Here is a 22,322-nt window from a genome sequence, read left to right on the forward strand (position 1 = left end):
AGTGCTGGGATTACAGACGTGAGCCACCGCGCCCAGCCTACAAATTTATATCTAGCATCTCCTCTCCTCAAGATCTCCTATGTCAAGCACTCCCCAAAGATAGGACCCACTCTGTGTCCCTTGTGACCCCCAGCACATAGTGGGTGTTCTATCTAGGCCGTCCTGAAAAGACCCACAAAGTAAAGACTTACTTTGTGCTAGGCACTGTGCAAAATATTTTACATATGTTATCTCATGGAACCCTCACACAGTCCTAAGATGGCTATTACTATGATCGTCGCCATTTTAGAGGTAGAAACTGAGGCACAGGCCAGGCGCAGTGGCTCATGCCTGTAATTCCAGCACTTTGGGAGGCCGAGGCGGGCAGATGACTTGAGGCCAGGAGTTTGAGACCAGCCTGGCCAGCACGGTGAGACCCCTGTCTCTACTAAAAATACAAAAATTAGCCGGGCATGATGGCGCACACCTGTAATCCCAGTTACTCGGGAGGCTGAAGCAGAAGAATTGCTTGCACCTGGGAGGTAGAGGTTGCAGTAAGCCGAGATCACACCACTGCACTCCAGCCTGGCAACAGAAAAAGAAACTGAAGCACAGAGAGGCTAAGTTATTTGCTCAAGATCACAGTTACAAGCAGTGGCATGGGCTGTCTGATTCTAGCCAGTGCTCTCCATACTGCACTGTATTACCACCAATTGAGGGGCTGCAGTGGGAAGGGAACCTTTAGTGCAACCCCCATGAGGATGGGGCCTTGTCTGTGTTTCTCACCACTGCATCCCAGTTCCTGGTACCCAATGGTGACCCAACATCTATTTACTGAAGGCATTTGTTCATAAATGGATGTGCTGGTTTTGCTTGGGTTGGGGGGCAAAGGGTTGCCTTGCACAGGACAGTTGAGTCAGCGGGGATCTCCTTTCTCAATTCTTTTCTCAAAATCCCACTATGCTGTTTCCAGAAGCTTCAGTCCTCAACCTTGGCCATGCTCTCCAGTTCTGTGGTTCCTACTTTCTTCTTCCTTCAGAGGAGAGACAGGGCTTCTTCCAGATGTGGGAAGGTGGAGAAAGCAAACACAGACCCCACAGACCTCAGCATTATCTTTCTCAAAGCAGCTTGATTTCAGAAGCTGCCAGAACTTGCTTCAAATGCATCCTCTGCCACTTACCTACCTCCCTCATCTGTCACATGGAGAGATTATTAGCATCTACCTCACAGAGTTGAGGGGAAAAGAGTTGATGGTATAAAGTGTCTGGCACCCCAGGAAACCCTCAGTAATAGGAGAGGGTTCCTGTAAGCCAGCTGCCTGGCAAATGTATCCTGCCAGGTGACCCAGGAAAACCAGAGCAGTTCCTGCATTTTGAACTTCAAGGAACAATAGATAATTTTCACCCTGCTGCAACAAACCCTGAAAATGAAGTGTCTTCCCAGTTGCCTGAATTCTCTCATGCTGTCTTATTAATTCAGAGCAGAGGATAAAAGAGATGCCTTTGAATGATAAAGACAAACAACTTTTGTTTTTTGGCTGGGTGTGGTGGCTCAGGCCTGTAATCCAGCACTTTAGGAGGCCTATGTGGGCGGAACACCTGAGGTCAGGAGTTCAAGACCAGCCTGGCCAACATGGTGAAACGCTGTCTCTACTAAAAATACAAAAATTAGCTGGGTGTGAAGGTGCACACCTGTAATCCCAGCTACTCGGGAGGCTGAGGCAGGAGAATTGCTTGAGCCCAGGAGGCAGAGGTTGCAGTGAGCTGAGATCACGCCACTGCACTCTAGCTGAGATGACAGAGCGAGACTCTGCCAAAAAACAAAACAAAACAAAAAACAAAAAAAAAAAACTGTTTTTCAACTAAATTTTATGTAAAAAAATTGTTTTTGGACAGTGTCTCACTGTCACCCAGACTGTAGTATAATAATGTGATCATGGGTCACTGCAGCCTCAACCTCCTAGGCTCAACCAATCCTCCCACCCCAGCCTCCCAAGTAGCTGGGACTACAGGTGCATGCCACCATGGCCAGCTAATTTTTAATGTTTTTGTAGAAACAGGGTCTCACCATGTTGCTCAGGCTGGTCTTGAACTCCTGGGCTCAAGCGATCCTTCGGCATTGGCCTCCCAAAATGCTGGGATTACAGGTGTGAGGCACCGCACCGTGCCTAAATTTTATCTTTTGAATAGGTACTGTAGGCTTACAGCATACATTTCAAATGACATAAAGGGATAAATATTAAAAGTGAGTCTCCCTTTCACCTCTTCCCCTGTCAGCCTCTCCCCTCTCCAGGAGCAACAACTAGTATGAGTTTCTTAAGTGTCCCCTGAAAAATATGATATGGGGGCTTTTCCCTCTTGACGATATATCTAAAATTGCTCCAAATCAAAACACACAAGGCTGCCTCAGTCTTTTTTCTTTTTTTTTTTTGGAGACAGGGTCTCACTCTGTGGTCTAGGCTGGAGTACAGTGGTGCAAACATAGGTCACTGCAGCCTTAAATTCCTGGGCTCAAGGGATCCTCCTGCCTCAGCCTCCAGAGGAGCTGGTACTATAGGCATGTGTCACCACACCTGGCTAATTTTTTGAATTTTTATTTTTAGAGAGGGGATCTTGCTATGTTGCCCAGGTTAGCTGCCTCAGTCTTTATGAAAGTTACCCTATACTGCATTGGGTGGAGCCAGTTAGTTCTTAAGACGACCATTTCAGGCACCCTCTGTTGTTTCAGAGCAAAGTTGTTGGGGTAGGTCTCTATTTTATGTTCCTGAAAGGTACGGCAGCCAAGAATGAGTTAAGTCCACATTTCCCCTCTGCTGTGTGGCACCCCTCCCTGCCTTACTTATTGGTGCCAAATGGATTTTTCTAAAGCTGAGGAGCTTTCTCAACTTGGGGAAGAAAAGGCAAGAGAGAGGGGTCCAAGTGAGATTCTAGTCCCCTGTTCTCCATTGATTTAATGGAAAACATACCCCCTTATGTCAGCAGATTGTGGAGATAGGACAAAGGAAGTGAAAATGATCAGAAGTTAAAACCTATGGAACTGCAGCCATTGTTTCTGTTTAGAGAACAAGATCACATAGTGTAGGGAGATTTGCCAAGTACCAGATAACTTGCTCACATTATTCCATCAACCATGCAATGTCACTGTTATTACCACTTTTCACAGATGAAGAAAATGAAGCTAAGTCATTTATCTAAGGTGGTGAGAGGCTCCAGAGCCTAAAAGGCTGCATTCCATCCCTCCCATGTGGAAGACCAGGCTGGGAACTGCTCCTTTGAGGCAATTGAAGCGTCATCTCCAAACAAGAAACTCTGAAAAGCAGGCAGTGCTTTAGAATACCTAGAAGCCAAGCCTGAGAGAGAGAGACCCTCACAGAAGTGATCTATTGGGAGATGGCCCCCAAGTGAAATCTGTAAGGGAGGAGGGAAGCAAGATAGGGCAGGAGAAGAAGCCAAGCAAAGATGTGGATTTGAAACCGGTCCAGTCATCCCACAGAACTGATGCTTATGGTTTCTTTTGAGTATATGTAGAAATTGACCTTCTCATCTTAAAATTTGAGAAAGTTACATTTGTCTTATCTGAGTTCCTTTCTCAGTAAACCAACCATGAGGCTTCCCAGATAGTATCAAGGAGCGGAAACTCACCAGATCACTGCATTTGGACAATGACAGTCCAGACCCTTCACCTTTCATGACTGCCTATCTCCCACGACCTGCTTTTCGTTGACCAACTCCCCTTCCTTATCCTTCCCTGATTCCTGTTTTCCTGCATTTAGTTATATTTTTGCTGTGTAAACTCCTAATTTTAGTCAGTCAGGAGATGGATTTGAGACTGATCTCCCATGTCCACAGCAGCAGCTCCCAAAGAAAGCCTTCTTCCCTGGCAATATTCATTGTTTCAGTGATTAGCTTTCTCTTTGGTGAGCGGCAGGACCTAGACGCAACACTTGGTGTTTCGGTAACAGATTCAGCTAAGTCTAGCCTCAGCTGGATCCCATGGGGAGTCCTGGAGCATAAATGATACTAAGGAAGCTTCTAGGCTTTGAGGCAAGGGGGCCAAGCCTTCTATAGGTGTCATTGGCTGCCACCTATAGGGTTGCCAGATTTAGCAAATAAAAATACAGGATAGGCCAGGCATGGTGGCTCATGTCTGTAATCACAGTGCTTTTGAAGGCTGAGGCAGGAGGATTGCTTGAGCCCAGGAGTTCTTACTCGTATATATGTGTGCAAATGCACAGAAATCCCAGGGGACTGACTGATGTGGGGGGGGGAAGGGGGGGGCTGTGCAGAGGGTGTAGGAGACTTTCATTTTTTCAGCAATCTTTTTGTTTGATTTTTTTTTTTTTGAGACAGAGTTTTATTCTTGTTGCCCAGGCTGGAGTGCAATGGCACAATCTCAGCTCACTGCAACCTCTGCCTCCCAGGTTCAAGCGATTCTCCTGCCTCAGCCTCCCAAGTAACTGGGATTACAGTCATGCACCATCACACAGAGCTAATTTTTTTTTTTTTTTTTTTTTGAGTCGGAGTTTTGCTCTTGTTGCCCAGACTGGAGTGCAATGGCCTGATCTCTGCTCACCTCCATCTCCACCTCCTGAGTTCAAGCAATTCTCCTGCCTCAGCCTCCTGAGTAGCTGGGATTACAGGCATGCCCCACCATGCCCGGCTAATTTTGCATTTTTAATAGAGACAGGGTTTCTCCATGTTGATCAGGCTGGTCTTTAACTCCCGACCTCAGATGATCTGCCTGCCTCGGCCTCCCAAAGTGCTGGGATTACAGGTGTGAGCCACTGCACCCGGCTGTTTGATTTCTTTTAAAGTGACAGCATCATTTTGGTAACACTAATAATTATTAAATAAAAAATCAGGACCTGCTACTTACATAGTTAGGCACAAGAGGGAGCTGTGGACCACACCTAGCTGTTACTTTTTTTTTCTCTGCAAAAACAAGCAAAAATACAGAATTCCCAGTTAAATTTGAGTTTCAGATAAACAATGAGTGGGGCATCTTTATACTAAAAACGTATTTGTTGTTTATCTGAAATTAACATTTAACTGGGCATCCTGTATTTTATCTGGCATCACTTGGACGTGAGAGGAGAAAAGGCATAGCTTCGCAGGCATCTCCAGTCATCTGAGGGTAGCTCAACAGGGCAGCCAACCCAGCAGGTGGGGGGTGGATGCAGCAGTCAGTAAAGGGGACCTGGGAAGGACATAAGCACACCCCTTTCGGGCAGGAACTCTGGGGGCAGTGCACCAGACAATGGTAAAAAAGACTAAAAGCCCTTTCCTAGACCATCAAAACCACCCCCATCACCCAGGGAACAGCGAGACAGCCTGGTCCCCTACCCCAGCACCCACCCCTCTGCCAGCAGCTACTGGAGGACATCTTTTCTCCTTCAGTCATTCCCCTGCTTGTCTGGGGGTTATAGCTGGAGCCATGCTGTTTAACTTTGTCTCACCCAGCATTTCTGAACTGTATTTAAATGACGGAAGAAACTTTCCTTGGAAGTGATCTTAGAAACCTCCCTCCTAAAAAAATGGCTCCAAGGCCCCAGGAAGGGAGATTTTGGGGAGGGGATAACCACCCTGTAATAAAGCAGCCCGTTTCTGGACGGGCCTTAAATCCTTTCTTCAAATTCAGAGACCTTCTCTTGGGGGTTCAAACAGGTCCTTACAAAGAGATTTGCACCCCGTTTTCTCTGGAGGACTCTGCATCCCTGTTATAGGAACCTGGGGGCTCTGTGGGTTTGGACCTAGAAGGGCTCCAGGGAAAAGAGCAGGAGGAGTGGGCAACAGTAATGTCTAGCATAGCCCCAATTGTGTTATAAAAAAAAATCCACAAAGCCAACCAGTTTTACACTGCTTACCCGTATGTATGTGTGCAAAGGCACAGAAACCCCAATGGACTGACTGATGGGGGAAGAGTGGGGCTGTGCAGAGGGTGTAGGAGACTCTCCTTTTTTAAGCAGTCTTTTTGATTTCTTTTAAAGCGACAGAGCATCATTTTGGTAACACTAATAATTATTAAATAAAAATCAGGACCTGCTACTTACATAGTTAGGCACAAGAGGGAGCTATGGACCTATCTGTATGCTGTGCCTTCTATGCTGGAAGAAAAAAATGCTTCCTCAGCCCACCCCTAAGGCAGGAGAGCCGGACCTGGAAAGCAGGCTCCCCATCCCTTATCTGAAATCCTAAAAAAAACTGGAAACCAAATATCTTCATCCAGCGCCCATGCTTAGTCTGAACTAAGGTGAGGCTTACAGCTTTTGTTCCACTTACTGTGGCTAGACATACATTGCATGGCAGAAATACGAATGCATTTATTTGACCATGTGTGGTGGCCCCAGACCCTGCAGAGGGCATCACATGATACATGGTATACACACTGTGATACCTTTCCAGGTCGGGACGCTTCTGAATTCAAATCACGTCTGGCCTGAGAGCTTTGGGGAGGGGTTGTCTTGGCAACCACCTTTCCAGTTGTCCTTCAGAAAGTCACCTGCCCCCAACCCAGCCAGCTTTGGCCTTTGGTCATTGGAATTGTTACCCCCTTACTGCCCCTGCGAATTCTTCCTTCTTCCACCCCCTGCTGCAGCTCCTGGCGTGGCCTCGGATGCCTGTTCATTGCCTTGAGGATTTAAAGACCTAAGATCCAGAAACCAATGAAGGGAAGGTTCCTCCAGGAGCCAAGAGAGAGGGACTGTCCTGTTGCTGAAAGGAGACCCGAGTAGTAACCTGTCCTCTCCCTCTGCCAGACTAGGCTGATGATGGTCACAAGACTCTCCTCCCACTGCCAGCACAGGCGACCCCAAGTCCACACCCTGGTTGGTACCAGCCCCAGGGAGCAAATACTGGGCCCCAGAGCCCTGGGGCAGCTGGGGACACCGGAAGAGCCAGCCCCAGGACTGTCACCTGGCAGGTAATTTGAGGATATCTCCACTGCCCTATCTGTGAACAGCCCCGTCCCTCTAAAAAAAACCCTCTACTTTTTTTGTCTCCTTTCAGGAAATGGAGAAATTGCAAGAACAGCACCCAATTTGGGGTTGGGGAGGGAGAAAAGGCTGTTGAGAAGGTCCAGTCTGTGGTTGAAGGGTGGTGCTGGAAGAGCTGAAAGGTGATGGCTCCTCCAAAGCAGAAGGCTGGGGCCTGCACGTGTTAAAATCTGCAGCCACCATTTTAGAACAATTTTAGTTACCTAAGCAACCCGTGGTCCTAAGAACAATATCCAGGGCTTGGAAAGTAAATAAGGGGGCCTACATTCAGCATTTATATATAAATATTAGACCGAAAATGTGTTTGAAGGCAGGTATAGCCCCTGGCCAGTAAGCAATGCCTTTAAAAGATGCCTGGGCAGACCCCAGCAGAGCCTCAGGGCTGGCTTCTGAAGCAGCAGCTAGGAGCAGCCACATGTTTTTTTCTTTTCTTTTTTTTTTTTGAGACAGAGTCTTGCTGTGCTGCCCAGGCTGGAGTGCAGTGGCGCAATCTTGGCTCACTGCAACCTCTGCCTCCTGGGTTCAAGCAATTCTCGTGCCTCAGCCTCCTGAGTAGCTGGGACTACAGGTGTGCATCAACATGCTTGGCAAATTTTTTGTATTTTTAGTAAAGAAGGGGTTTTGCCATGTTGGCCAGGCTGGTCTTAAACTCCTGACCGCAGGTGATCCAGCCGCCTCAGCCTCCCAAAGTTCTGGGATTACAGGCTTGAGCCACTGCGCCTGGCCAGGCCACATCTCTTAACTGCTTTCCATGCAAGACCCCAGAGAGGCAATGAGACTGAGCTGAGACTCCTCCCAAAGGAGAATATTGTTGGGAACAAACAACACTCATTTCCAGAGTATGCGGGCAGGGAGAGGATATCAGCAAGGTGAATGAGCCCTTCCAAAGTAGATGAGACACCAGTCCTGGTTGTTGTTGTTTTTTTTTTTTTTTAGAAACTGATGTTTATTTTCCATCGACCATTTTTCCATGTTGCTTAAGAGCCTACGCAAGAACAGCTTAAGACCAGTCAGTGGTTGCTCCTACCCATTCAGTGGCCTGAGCAGTGGGAGCTGCAGACCAGTCTTCCGTGGCAGGCTGAGCGCTCCAGTCTTCAGTAGGGAACTGCTGAATAGGCACAGAGGGCACCTGTACACCTTCAGACCAGTCTGCAACCTCAGGCTGAGTAGCAGTGAACTCAGGAGCTGGTGCAGTCCATTCACCATGAAATTCCTCCTTGGTCACTGCCTTTTCAGCAGCAGCCTGCTCTTCTTTTTCAATCTCTCCAGGATCTCTGTAGAAGTAGAGATCAGGCATGACCTCCCATGGGTGTTCACGGGAAATGGTGCCACGCATGCACAGAACTTCCCGAGCCAGCATCCACCACATCAAACCCACTGAGTGAGCTCCCTTGTTGTTGCATGGGATGGCAATGTCCACATAGCGCAGAGGAGAATCTGTTACACAGCGCGATGGTAGGTAGGTTAACATAAGATGCCTCCGTGAGAGGCTGGTGGTCAGCCCTGGGGTCAGTAACCACAAGCAGCCGTGGCTCCCGGAAGGCTGCCTGGATCTGGTTAGTGAAGGTTCCAGGAGTGAAGCGGCCAGCAATTGGGGTGGCTCCAGTGGCAACAGCAAACTTCAGCACGGCCCTCTGGCCAGTATTCCTGGAGGATATAACACTGACATCAGCAGGGTTTTCAATGGCAACAATAGCACGAGCTGCCAGCAGAAGCTTCTCCCAGGTCCTCTTCAGATTTATGATATAGATGCCATCACTTTTCCTTTTATAGATGTACTGTTCCATCTGGAAGTAAAGATTGGTGCCAACTAAGTGGGTTCCTGCTGCAAGGAACTTAAGGACATCCTCCTCCTTCATTTGCAGGACATCGAGGGCTCCGGACATTGTGAAAGTTTCCCTTTAAGTTACGACGGGAATCCAGAACAACGCCGTATGGATCCCCCTACAGATAGCGCGGAAAGGAGTCCTGGTTGTTAAAGAGGCTGGAGTGGAGAGGGCAAGCTGTCTCTGGATATGTCCTTAGCAGAATGATGTCGAATCCAGGTGGGTTCTGTTTCCTGTCCAGCAGGAGGCTGGGCAGTTGGAAGTCCTTAGCTATGATGAATGAACAACCGGGTGACCTTCTTCAACAGGAGCTCAAGCCAGGAGGTGTGGCCCCAGCAATCTATGGCTGAAGCTGCCACACACTGGCCTGGTCTGGGTGAGCCAACGGGGCCCCAGGTGGATTGGTAAGGAATGTGGGACAGCTCCTGCCTGAACAGGTAAAAGCATTGTTTTTACACGTTACCGTTGCCTTAAGTTATATAACGAGAGGCTTCCCTCTCCTCATAAGCTGTGTGACCTTGGACAAAATACTTTACCGCTCTATGCCTCAGTACCTCTGCTGTAAAACTGGCATGGTGTCATACATACAGGGCTGCGTGAGAACACTTAGAATAGCCCCTGGCACATAGTTTAGTCCTCCAGCCTTGCCTGACATATGTTCTGAGAATTTCCTCTGGGCAAAGCAACAAGAATACTCACTGGGGCTCAAATGGAAGATACAGGCTTATAAAGGCAGTCTCATCAGTTTGATGCATTTGTTACGTCACTCACTCCCAGTGTTACCTCTGTCCAGGACAAGGAGACCAGACTGACTGCAAACTGAGTTCTCACCACTGCTTCTCCCTCTTCAACACCTGACCGGGAGGGTCTGCCCACAGCAGCCCTGAAGGCCCCAACTCCAGGCAGTGGGATCAAGAGCCCAGCTGCAGCTGTGATTCCTGGGGCTATCCATTGTTATTTCAGAAGTTCCTGGCAGTCTTTCAGGGGGTGCTGTGATGAATGAGTACTTTCTTCTTCCCAACTGTCATCAAAGGCACACACCATAGAGCCCAGGGGGTGTGTGGCAAGGGGGACTCAGAGCTGGCAGTAACCAGCAGGCTTGCTATAGTCACAGAGGCAGGAAGTGAGGCACAAGGGTCTTCCGAGTGCAGCCAGAATTGCAGCACCAAGCGAGAACCTGAAAACCCACCTTATAGTTAAAAATGACTCTTTCATACTCTCTGCTCACAACTTGTAGTCAGTGCTTTCTGGTGACAGCAGAGGAGACGGAAGCTGTGTCCAGCTGCAGAACCTGCCTACTGTCCTTCTGGGCTCGGATGGATGGCACACACCCTGCCTGAATGACCCCATGGTGGGCACAGTTCAGGGACTGCTTTTGATGTCATCTTTAGCTGGTACTCAACCCAGAGCATAAGAATTCCTGTATCCTGTGTGGTTTCTGATCTGAGGTACTTATCCCAGGTCTGGGGCTTCCTCAGTGATCCTGGGGAAACCATCTCTCATCACCTAGGCCCACCAACACTGAAGCCCTCTCCCACTATGCTCAGAATTTTTGGTGAATATAGGAAAATGGGACAAATAAAATGTCTAATATCTACTTTCTTTTCTACTTCATTGACTTTTGTTTTTGTCTGTGTTTCTTCCCTCTATTTTGCTCTGGCTTTGATACTATTTCTTTTCTCGTTTCTTGAGCTAGAAGCTTAATTTATTGATTTTTCTTTCCTTTTTTCTTTTTTTATAAGAGATGCCACATTGCCCAGGCTGGTCTCAAACTCCTGGGCTCAAGCGATCCTCCCGCCTTGGCCTCCCAAGGTGTTGGAACTACAGGTGTGAGCTACTCCACCTAGCCTCTTCCCTTCTAATATACGTGTTGAAGCCTATAAATTTCCCTCTGAGCACTGCTTTAGCTGCATCCCAGCTTTATGTCGTATTTTCATATCTTCTTCTTGTTTTCAAGCTCTAAGTTCCATTCTTCTCTGGTAAACTAAAATATTCAAACACAGTCCTGAATTCAGATTTAAACTAAAAAGTTTATCTCACTTTATTCCCAGAATGACTTGGCTGTAGATTTTCTGTAAAAAAAAATTGGAACGAGTGAAGCTCCTAGGGAGTTTAGGGCTCCTAAATCCTACAGAAGAGTCAAAAAGAATAGTTTGATGACTCTTGCCTTTTGTTTTTGATATACAATTTCCAGCGAATTATTATTATTTTGAGACGGAGTTTTGCGCTTGTTGCCCAGGCTGGAGTGCAATGGCACAATCTCGGCTCACTGTAACCTCCGCCTCCCGGGTTCAAGCGATTCTCATGCCTCAGGCTCCCAGGTAGCTGGGATTACAGGTGTGTCCCACTACGCCAGGACAATTTTTGTATTTTTAGTAGAGACAAGGTTTTGCCATGTTGGCAAGGCTGGTCTTGAACTCCTGGCCTCAAGCAATCCACCCACCTCGGCTTCCTCAAGTGATGGGATTATAGGCATGAGCCACTGCACCTGGCCTTTGATATACAATTTCAACTGGATAAAAATTGCAAATATGATTCCTTAAAACTAATAAATCATCCATGCAAAGACTTCCAAAGCCTGTCAAACAAGCCTTATTTTAAAAAACACATTTTAAAGTTAACAGAAAATCTGCCAACATTGCACCTAATTAGGAGTTCAGAAATAGAAACCACCTGCATGTTGCTGATCTAGACTTATTAAATTTATTTCGTGTCATTGTGGTCACTTTTACAGCTGTTTAGACTTATTTTCAATCACATTACTCTTCACAGAATTCACAGAATTCATTAACAAACTAGTATGTTACATCCAAGGGTTCTTAGTAGCACACTGAAATAGAAAAGAGGCCCACGAGTTGTTGCTTGTGTGTGGAACCTGAGTCTGATTACTTAGACAGATGTCTAGAACATTATTGCTTTATTAGGCCTATTTTTAAAAATAATAAATTATTCCTAGGAAACCCACCCTGCCAGGTGCTCATTCTGCAACTGCTGTGGGTTCACTCAGAACATACCTGACCGGTGGGTGCTGAATGAACCTCCCACCCATGTACCCTGCCGCTCCGGCCGCTCTGAGGGCTGGAGAAATGCCCCTCCATGCGTGTAAACATTTTCTACGGCTTGCCACTTTCCTCCCTGGTCTTGCAGCCAATGGGCTGCAGTCATACATGGGTCTCTATGTAAAACTTAAATTAGACCTAAACAACAGGGTTTGGCGAATGAGGACTAATGCTCCTATAAAAGCCACTGCCCATGCAAGGGAATACACCTGAAGCAACAAAAATATCTTGAGTCTCCAACTATCAGGAATGTCTCAAAGACTATGTCCTTGATTTAATTATGGTCCAAGGTGGCTGCTTTGCACAAGCTTGTCAGTGACATGAACTTGAAGACTTCATGGTCGATTTCATGACTGGGGTTTCTTATTTTGTTCCATATGAGTTTCTATTTTGTGAAAAATATCTTGGAGGTTTTCACGTGGTCCCCAAAGCTCTGGGGAACCGTGGATACCAGGGATAAGGGACTGGCTTCCTCAGGGTCACTGGCGCTCCGACCGCATTTGGGGCAGGATCCCTGAGAGTGGTGGCCGCGTCAGACTTGGGGGATGGGAGCAGATGCTGTGTGCAGAATGCAGGCTGCAGTCGGGGCCTCAGTCCAGCTTCTTGTTGTTGTCTGTGTTGTGCACAGAAGCTAAAAAGTCGATTATGAGCTTGGCTGTCTTCCTGGGTCTCTCCATCACTACCGAGTGCCCACAGTTTTCCAGAAGCTCCACCTGGCAGTTGGCAATTGACTTGGCCAACATGTCTGCCCCAGACACATCTAGCACCTGCTGGGCAAGAAAGGGAGCTGGATGATACACAAAGATTCAGACACCCACATGTGCACTCCGTGGACAGAACTTCCACCAAGGCCTGGTGGTGGTCAGTGGGGCAAGAGGATGTGAATTTTAGGACCAAGTCCCTTTGGTGTTGGGGCTTGTGGCTGCCTGAATGGAAGTAACCATGATGCCTACTGTTTTATTCTGCAACTCTGTGCCAGGAGTTGGGCTGATGTCAGCAATACTGAGGTAGAAAACAAACGTTCCTTGCCCTTGAGGAGGTTATGGTATGGTGGGGAAGCCGGAGAGCACAGGGGATGAGCAGGGTTGAGGGAAGCCCTCGTTCCTGAGTCCCGGGAAAGCAGAAAGGGGACAGGGGAGGAGCATTCATGGATGTGGGAATGGCACAGGGTGGGAGATCATGGCGAGTGCAGAGGCCACCAGGGAGCACGGCAGCTGAGACACCAAGCACATGGACAGTGGGGATGGCATGCTGGGGAGAAGGGGCAGAGAGGAGGGCGCTGCTCCTACAGCCACACGGACCATGGGGAACCACAGGCTGTGTTAAGGTGAGTGACTTGATCAGGCTGGCCCTGTGGCTGGTTAGGGCAGCCCAAGCTGTAGGAAGGATGCAAGAGGGGAAGGCTAATTATCACAAGCTGGGGGTATCTCTTTATTTTTTGAAACGGAGTTTCACTCTTTCGCCCAGGCTGGAATGAAGTGGCATGATCTCAGCTCACTGCAACCTCCGCCTCCCAGGTTCAAGTCATCTTCTGCCTCAGCCTCCCCAGTAGCTGGGATTATAGGTGCCGGCCACCATGCCCGGCTAATTTTTGTATTTCTAGTAGAGATGAGGTTTCGCCACACTGGCCAGGCTGGTCTCGAACTCCTGACCTCAGGTGATCCACCTGCCTCAGCCTCCCAAAGTGCTAGGATTACAGGCCTGAGCCACCGCACTCAGCTGGAGGTCTCTTTGAAGGTCGTCTGGGGATCCCCGGAGCTGTGTGTTTCCTGGCTCTAACCTCTGCAGATATGGGGAATGCTTTTCCAACATGAAAGCCAGAACTTTTCCAGGGCTGACCCTTTTCAAACAACTCATTTCCTCTCCTTTTCCTCTGGGTTCCCAGCTACTATGCTGATCCACCTCCATCTTTTTCCCCAACATCCTCCCTCAGAAGTGTCCTCATTCACTCCCCTTCTCTTAGCTGCCTTTACCTTCAATTCATCCCAGACAAGAGGGCTCCTCCTCCCCATCCTTAACGGCAAAAGCAAAAGCCCCAACAAACTCAAGCACCTTCTGTGTCTTTGCTCTATTCTCACCAACTCAAATTATTAAAACCAAGATTTTCTGCCCACTGGGGAGTTAAGGTAAAAGGATGCCTCAGTCAATGAAAAGAATCCTGCAGGGCATCAATGGACCAGGAAAAGGAACAGCTAATGGGGAGCTTAACAGCTAATTCCAGCCAAGGAAATGGAAACCTCTGCCTTGTCACTCACTCACAGCTAAGGCTGCCACGGCAACCCTCTGAGCAGGAATAACACCCAGCTACTGTGGAAACACCCAGAAGAAACTCAGATGCAGTCAATAGGTGAAAAAAGCACAAAAAGTAGAAACTCCGAACTGAGTGTCTTTTTTTGTTTTTTTGAGACAGGGTCTTGCTCTGTTGCACAGGCTGGAGTGCAGTGGCACGATCATGGCTCACTGTAGCCTTGACCTCCCGTGCTCAAGTGATCCTCCCACCTCAGCGCCCCCCAGGTAGCTGGGATGACAGGTATGCACCATCATGCCCAGCCAAAACTGAGTGTCTATCCCGCAGAGAGATCAGAAACCACAACTCACAGGCAAAAATACCCATATGAGCTGCTGGCTTTGGCACTGTTTGCTGGTTGGCGTTACAAATCCATCATTCTCCATGGCCACCCAGAGGTATGTGCAACTACTGAAAGGCCCCCTGATGAGATATGCACATCTGTGGGAACCATTTCAGTTATTTCCTAGATAGAATATTCATATAAATGGTCAAAAACTTTTCCTGGGCTGGGTGTGGTGGCTCACACCTATAATACCAGCACTCTGGGAGGCCGAGGTGGGAAGATCTCTTGAACCCAGGAGTTCGAGACCAGCCTGGGCAACATAGTAAGACCTCATCTCTATAAAAAATAAAAAATTACCCGGGTGTGATGGTGCATACCTGTAGTCCCAGCTGCCTGGGAGGCTGAAGTGGGAGCATTGCTTGAGCTCAGGAGGTTGAGGCTGCAGTGAGCTATGATTGCGCCACTGCATTCTAGCCTGGGTGACACAGCAAGAACCAGTCTCAGAACAAACAGACAAACAACACCCCCCACCCCAAAAAAAAACAAAAGTCAAAACCTCTTCCTGCATCGCTTCACACCAGGGCTAAAACTATGATGAGGCAAGTGAGGCATTCGCCTAAGGCACAAAATTTGAGTGCCAAAAAACTCATAAATTAAGAGAAAATATTTTAGTGCAGTATGTTAAAAAAACATTAATAGAAAAAGACACATGATGAACAAAATATCAAAATCATAAATACAGATAGGCTCTGACTCTGCACCTGCATGACACATCTCTCTCATCTCACCCTTGTCTCGGGCCTGTTATCCACTATAGGGGTAGGTAGATGGTAAGCTGCTGGAGGGCAGGGATCCTGGCTGTCTTGGTCCCTACTGTATCCTCAGGGCCTAATACAGTGTTAGGCACATACTAGGTGCTCAATAAATGCCTGTTAACAGGCTTAAATGTGTAGTCAGTCCGTTAGTGGGTTTATCCCTTCACTAGTTGGTTTGTTCACTCAATTTCTCACTTGTTTGCTCGCTCACTGTGTACTCTGGGTCTCCTGCATACCAGGCACGGTGCTGGCAGGGAGAAGGGACATAAAGAATAATAGCCTGTCTGTCTCTAGATGGCCCTCCTATTTTGGTGGACTGAACATAGAGGAGTGATGCTTGAAATGAAGCATGCAGAAACCCTCTGAGGAAGGGCTGCCATGTTTGGGTGTACAGGTTGTATACTGCCCAAATCCATCATTCACAAAAATGACAATGCACATGGCTCCCCCTGCAGCTGTGCAGTATAGCAGGCAGCCTACAGGGGTCCAAAGAAGGAGGAGGCTGAATTTGGCCTGGTAGGGGCGGGTGCTGTGACACCAAATGTTGATGACAGAGCAGGAAAAGAGCCAGCGAGCTTGGGAGGCAAAAGGCTGTGAAATAAAAGACTCCCTGAAGCCTCTGCTATTTGGTCTCTGTCCCGGGGACAGTCCACAAAACACATGAAGGATCTGATCGTATTTATAGCAAGCCCATAGAATGTCAGGCTCTTTTTCTGGAATGAAATAGACTTCTGAGTCTGGGAAAAAATTCTGGACCATGCATTGAAGCCACCAACAGAGGCAAAGGACATGAGCAATCTAATCTAATACCAGCTAACCTAATCATTTACTTTTTTTGCAACTGGAAGATCACTTTCATGCATATTATTTCATTTGAGCCTCAAAATAACCCCATTACTAGAAGTTTCAGAAACCCTTAATTTAGAGGGGTTGAGTTACTTGCTCAAGGTCATGGGCTGACCAAGGACAAAAGTAGGGCTGGAACATAGACTTTCAGAATCCAAGGCCAGTGCCCTTGCTTCTGCGCTGTCTCCAAAGGAAGATGGGTTACAGCCTCTCCTGTTGACTCCTGAGAGCCCCAAATCACCTTTGGGGTTTTTAGAACAACGGAAGGCCTTCGCTGCTCTGGCTCTGATTCCTGATCAAATGACTCTTTGCTGGCATAGCCCAGGGCACAAACAAAGCTTCTTTCAGTCCCTTGGCGCTGCAGAAGAGAGCACATGAGATCCCCTTCTCTCCACGTCCACAAAACCATGCTGTGAATCCTCACCATGCCTGGCTCATCTAAGATACCATTGCCTCTTATTCTGCGTACATGCCATGAGCACAGCCTGGCTGCTCCTCCGCACTCTCTCCTGCCTGGGCCATTCATGCACTTGTGGGTCTTTGTGGCCACAGTGTGACCTCCTGCCAGTTAAAAATTGATGCATTTAGGTAAAGGGTATGCAGGTATACTCTGTATTCTTTTTTATTTTTATTTTTTTGAGATAGGATCCTGCCCTGTGGCCCAGGCTGGTATGCAGTGAAGCAGTCACGGCTCACTGCCACTTCCATGTCCTGGACTCAAGTGATCCTCCTGCCTCACCCTCCAGAGTACCTGGGACTACAGGTGCATACCACCATACTTGGCTACTTTTTAAAAAATTTATTTTTTATAGAGATCGGATCTCACTCTGTTGCCCAGGTTGGTCTTGAACTCCTGGGCTCAAGCAATCCTCCAGCCTTAGCCTCCCAAAGTGCTGGCATTATAGGCGTAAGTCACCATGCCTGGCCTTCTTTCAAATTTTCTATAAGTTTGAAATTATTTCAAGATAAGATATTTTTTAACAATAGAAGGAATAGATCTGTTTGGGCTGATATGAAATGATTTCCAAGATACGTACTTCTTTTATAAATATATATCTATATATATATACACATATATATATGTACATACACATATATGATCTTATATATTTTATATGGACACCTATATATATCTAAGCTTTCAAACATGCATCTTAGATGCCAGTGTATCTAGCATGTTTGAAAGCTTAGATCTGTATAGGTATGCATATATATACACTATATGTGTCCTTAGAATAGGAGTAGGCAAACAATGGCTCGCTGCCTGTTTTTATAAATAAAGGTTCACTGGAATACAGCCATGCCATTTGTTTACATATTGCCTATGGCTGTTTTTACACTATAAGGTCACAGTTACTCAACTGTGTCCAGGTGTGACACAGACTGAAGCACACGGCTGAAAATGTTTACCATCTGGCCCTTTACAGAAAACATTTGCTAACTTCTGGCTTAAAAAATTTAGGCCAGATGTGGTGGCTCATGCCTGTAATCCCAGCACTTTGGGAGGCTAAGGAAGGTGGACTGCTTGAAGTCAGGAGCTCAAGACCAGCCTGGTCAACATGGTGAAACCCCATCTCTACTAAAAAAAAAATACAAAAATTGCCAGGTGTGGTGGCTCACGCCTGTAATCCCAACACTTTGGGAGGCTGAGGCCGGCAGATCACGAGGTCAGGAGATCAAGACCATCCTGGCTAACATGGTGAAACCTCGTCTCTACTAAAAATACAAAAAATTAGCAGGGCATGGTGGCGGGTGCCTGTAGTCCCAGCTACTTGAGAGGCTGAGGCAGGCGAATGGCGTGAACCCAGGAGGCGGAGCTTGCAGTGAGCCAAGATTGTGCCACTGCACTCCAGCCTGGGTGACAGAGTGATACTCCATCTAAAAAAAAAAAAAAACAAAAAAACCAAAAAACAAAAAGCAAAAATTAGGTGAGCATGGTGGAGGGCACCTGTAATCCCAGCTACTCGGGAGGCTGAGGCAGGAGAATTGCTTGAACCTGGGAGGCAGAGGTTTCAGTGAGCCAAGATTGGGCCACTGCACTCCAGCCTGGGTGACAGACCAAGACTCCGTCTCAAAAAAAAAAAAAAAAAAAGAAAAAAAAAAAAGAAATATATTCAAGATAGTAAGATAAGAGTTGCCTCATGGTAATGGAGACTGGAATTTGGGATGTGAAAAAGAAAAGTTTTCATTATAAAACTTTTGGTGTTCTTTGAAGATTTTTTTATACCATGTGACTACATGGCTTTGATAAAAACAATTTTTGAAAATGATTTAAAATTGCCTTTCCTTTTACCAGACCAAATGTTGTTTCTCTCAACTCCCAGAACTCTGCCCACTGTCAACACCGGCACCCAACAAAGGTGCCTTTCCCCTCTTCCTGACAGCAGCGTTCAGCTCACTCCATAAATAACCACTTGTTCTTCCTCAAGGACGTTTTTCCTCAGAGGCCCTGGTGACCAGCACAGACGGCTGTGGGGATGTGTTACATACCTGGTCTTGTTTCCCCCAGATGATCTGCGTTGGAGCCTTGATCTTGTCCATGTTCTGATGGAGAGAGTATCTGGACTTCTCACTGACGATTTCCAAAAACACTTGTCAGAAAAGGAAAACAAAGTGAGCATGTGCTGGACTGTGCCTGTGGCACCACCGCAGAATCAAGGGATAGTCACCAGGTCCAGGCCACCACTTCCTCTCTTCAGGGGCCCAAGGAGACATTCAAAGTGTCAGAGATTTAAGAAATAAAAGCCATCCATCCACAGAGCTTCACTTGTAACAAGCTCCAAGCTGAAAGTAGGGCTACTTACGCTTTCGGTAGAAGTTGTTATGAGGTATGCGGACATCGACAAGGCCTTGCAGGATCTAAGGATAAATAACCCAAAGTTAGGGAGCAAGAGAAGATTCATTTCCTCAGGCCTCTCACAGCTCTGGGACAATGAATGGGTATGAGGTCCAGCAATTTATTGCACTGTCAAGGTCTTTAGAGCCTGGTCCTCTGAATTCCCATGATGCAGCATACAGTCTAATGGGGAGTTAGGCTTCCAAGAAGCTTTTTATTATTATTATTATTATTATAAAGGAACTTGGGTAATATCGTGAAGCCAGAGGTGCCCTACAGCATGTTAAAGACACCTGAGATGGCCTGACAGCAACTTTAGCTTGAGAGATTCTCTGCTTCACTTAAGACATAATCAGGATGGGCCAGGCATGGTGGCTCATGCCTGTAATCCCAGCACTTCAGGAGGCCAAGGCGGGCAGATCACTTGAGGCCAGGAGTTCAAGACCAGCCTGGCCAAATGGTGAAACCCCCATCTCTACTAAAAAGACAAAAACTAGCCGGATGTGGTGGTGCAGGCCTGTAATCCCATCTACTTGGGAGGCTGAGGCAGGAGAATCACTTGAACCCAGGAGGCGGAGGTTGCAGTGAGCTGAGATTGCGCCACTGCACTCCAGCCTGGGTGACAGTGAGACTCCAATTCAAAAAAAAAAAAAGACATAATGAGGATGACCATAATATCAAGTAATTCGCCAGTAATATCCAAATGCAGAACAAGTTCCATTAAAAAAAATTAAGCCACTGGGGGATGATAGGTCTATTAAACAACAAAGAAATAAACTATTGAGAAGATTCTGGGGAAGGTTCCAGAGTCCCACTGGGAGGGTTCAACAGCCCTTTGTTTATCATTTGACACTGTCTTTGCCTTCCCTGCTGAGGGCTGGTGAGGGCTGCAGCCAATGTGGACAGGCCACATCTCCTGGACCTGGGCTACTGACCCAAAGAGGTAGTGGTGGCTGGAAGGAACACAGTCCTTCTCTTCCTCCTGCCTCAGGACTCCTAAGGTAGAGTACAGGGTTCACATTAGTGGCTGTACTCCTCTACTCCTCTCCTCTACCTGCAAACAGGTCTGAACCCTTTAAATGCACTCTCTCAGGAGTCCTGTGCACTGACTGAAAGTGGGGAAGACCCAGCCATGGCTGCTATGGACTAAACCAACCCTCTGGAGCATCACTAGACTCTAACTCATTCAGCCTGGACATGAGGACAATGACAATTTGTTGAATAACAACATTGTACTCAGCATCAGACATTTTCTTTGTTCAGCTATCCACCCTGTACCCACATATCTATTCATCTTGTATCCATCCATCCTGAACCACATATGCATTTGTCTACCTATCTATCTTGCATTCATCAACCCATCCAACCTCCATCTCTGCATTAACCAGATATCCTCCCATCCATCCATCCAACCATTCAGCCATCTATCCATCCTGCAGACCTAAATCATCTGTGCACTTGCACATCAATCAATTCATGCAAAAATCTATCCTGCATCTACCCACCCATCCATTTTCCATCCCTGCATTATACAGGCATCCTCTCATCCATCAATCCATCCAATCTATACCTAGGACCTACTTCATGCAAGCACTGTGCTAAAGTCTGGGGATAGAACAGCCAATTAAGACAAAGTCCCTAGTGGAAGACACAGATGTGCAATCACAACACAATATGACATGGTGGGCTGAGTGTGCAGGTGCTCTTTCTCTCCTAGGAAGGAAAGACTTTTGGAGCTGCCATTTATTTTTCTCTCGGTGTTTTCATATCCCTGACAACCCAAAACATAGAGTTTTCTAAAACAACATTTGGCCACCCTATTCTGGGAAGAGATCAGTGCTGGGAGAAATGAATGCTACTTCATGGCTAAAAAGGGATTTCAGGGGTGGAACATGCCACAGCATCAGATTCTGGGTGTTTCCTGAGGGACGGGCCATATCTATTAACTGAGCCATGTTCACAACTTCTGAATGGGACCCATTCTCTCAAGTCTTAGGAGGACCTGCTCACCCCCAGGCAGGCTCCAGCTCCTACAACAGAGGGAGATAATTTGGGGTTACAAAGCCTCAGCCTTGGACTCTCCTCTCTTGGTTCTTCACACCATTTCCCAAGATGACCTCATTCAGGCCCATAACCTTCAATATTAGCGTCTGCTGATGGCTCCAGTGGTACAGCTTCAGGCCAGACTTCTCTCAGCTACACCTTGACCTCTGCATTGGAGGCCTCATAGGCAACCTGAACTTAACACATGAAAAATGGTGCCCTTGGCATATTCCCCAAACCTGCCCTTGTCCTCTTCAGAATATACTACCTCTTTGTTTTTGTTTTTGTTTTGAGACAGGGTCTCACTCTGTTGCCCAGGATGGAGTGCAGTGGCATGATCTTGACTCACTGCAGCCTCTGCCTCCTGGGCTCAGGTGATCCTCTCACCTCAGCCTCCCAAGTAGCTGGAACTATAGGCACGTGCCACCACACTTGGCTAATTTAAAACAACAATTATATTGTAGAGATGGGGTTTCACCACATTGCCCAGGCTGGTCTCGAACTCCGCACTTACACAGTCCACCCGCCTTGGCTTCCCAAAGTGCTGGGAATACAGGTGCAAGCCACCATGCCCAGCCAGGAAAATACTACCTTTATCCATCCAGGACCTCAAGTGCTGGAAGTCACCTGTGACTCCTCCCCTTTCCTCAGCCCCCATTTCCAATTTGCCTGTACATCCTGTCCATTCTTTCTCAAATCTCATCTCCATTGCTACCATCCTAGTCTACACCACCATCATCTCCAAGGCACAATAGTTCCCAAATGGGTTCCTCCTTTCCCTCAGTGGGTCCTATTATACTTAGAAAAACCCCTGGCTCCTTTCCATAACCTATAAGGTCCTACAGGATATAGTCCAGCATTTTTCAAAGTGGTTCTTGGGAGTCCAGGAGGTCAAACTACTTTCCTAATACTCAATGTTACTTGCCTCTTCACTTACATTCTCTCAAAAGTACACTGCTTTTAAGAGCCTATATAATGTGGGATGATGTCCTTGCTCTTGGCTACTGGAATGAGTGCTTGTACATTCATTGCATTTTGGAATCTTCTGAGTTTTCATTTATTTTCTTTTATATGTATTTAAATAGAGATGGGGTCTTGCTACGTTGACCAGGCTGGTCTTGAACTCCTAGTCTCAAGCAATCCTCCCATCTTGGCCTCCCAAAGTGCTGGGATTACAGGCATGAACCACCGCACCCAGCCTGAGTTTTAATTTCTAATATGGTAAACATTAATAATAAATATAACCCCTATAAATAAAAACTCTTTGGGTTCCTCAATAATTTTTAAGAGTATAAGGAAGATAGGTTCCAAGACGGCTGAATAGGAACAGCTCCGGTCTGCAGCATCCAGCGTG

The 22,322-nt window shown here is 47.1% G+C and overlaps 1 protein-coding gene and 1 pseudogene across 3 annotated transcripts in view; both read right to left on the reverse strand.

Annotated features, from left to right (window-relative positions):
• Nucleotides 1-7,889: 7,889 nt before the first annotated feature.
• LOC115834790 lies at nt 7,890-11,052 on the reverse strand (annotated as a pseudogene). Its single transcript, XR_004029734.1, has one exon. The product of XR_004029734.1 is annotated as a 40S ribosomal protein SA pseudogene (transcript).
• Nucleotides 11,053-11,474: 422 nt separating this feature from the next.
• Nucleotides 11,475-22,322, reverse strand: part of ABHD6 (abhydrolase domain containing 6) — a 55,691-nt gene continuing 44,843 nt past the window's right edge. The window contains exons 8-10 of one of the 2 annotated variants that reach the window (XM_003257231.4): nt 18,894-18,948; nt 18,580-18,680; nt 11,475-12,622 (exon numbers count right to left, since the gene is read on the reverse strand). In XM_003257231.4, coding sequence (XP_003257279.1) covers nt 12,446-12,622; nt 18,580-18,680; nt 18,894-18,948 — 333 coding nt within the window. In that variant the 3' untranslated portion in view covers nt 11,475-12,445. Of the gene's footprint in view, nt 12,626-18,579; nt 18,681-18,893; nt 18,949-22,322 lie in introns of both variants that reach the window. The other variant, XM_030811544.1, reaches the window with a different exon arrangement.

The sequence above is a fragment of the Nomascus leucogenys genome, chromosome 4 (assembly GCF_006542625.1).
Source record: "Nomascus leucogenys isolate Asia chromosome 4, Asia_NLE_v1, whole genome shotgun sequence".
Classification (NCBI taxonomy): Eukaryota; Metazoa; Chordata; class Mammalia; order Primates; family Hylobatidae; genus Nomascus; species Nomascus leucogenys.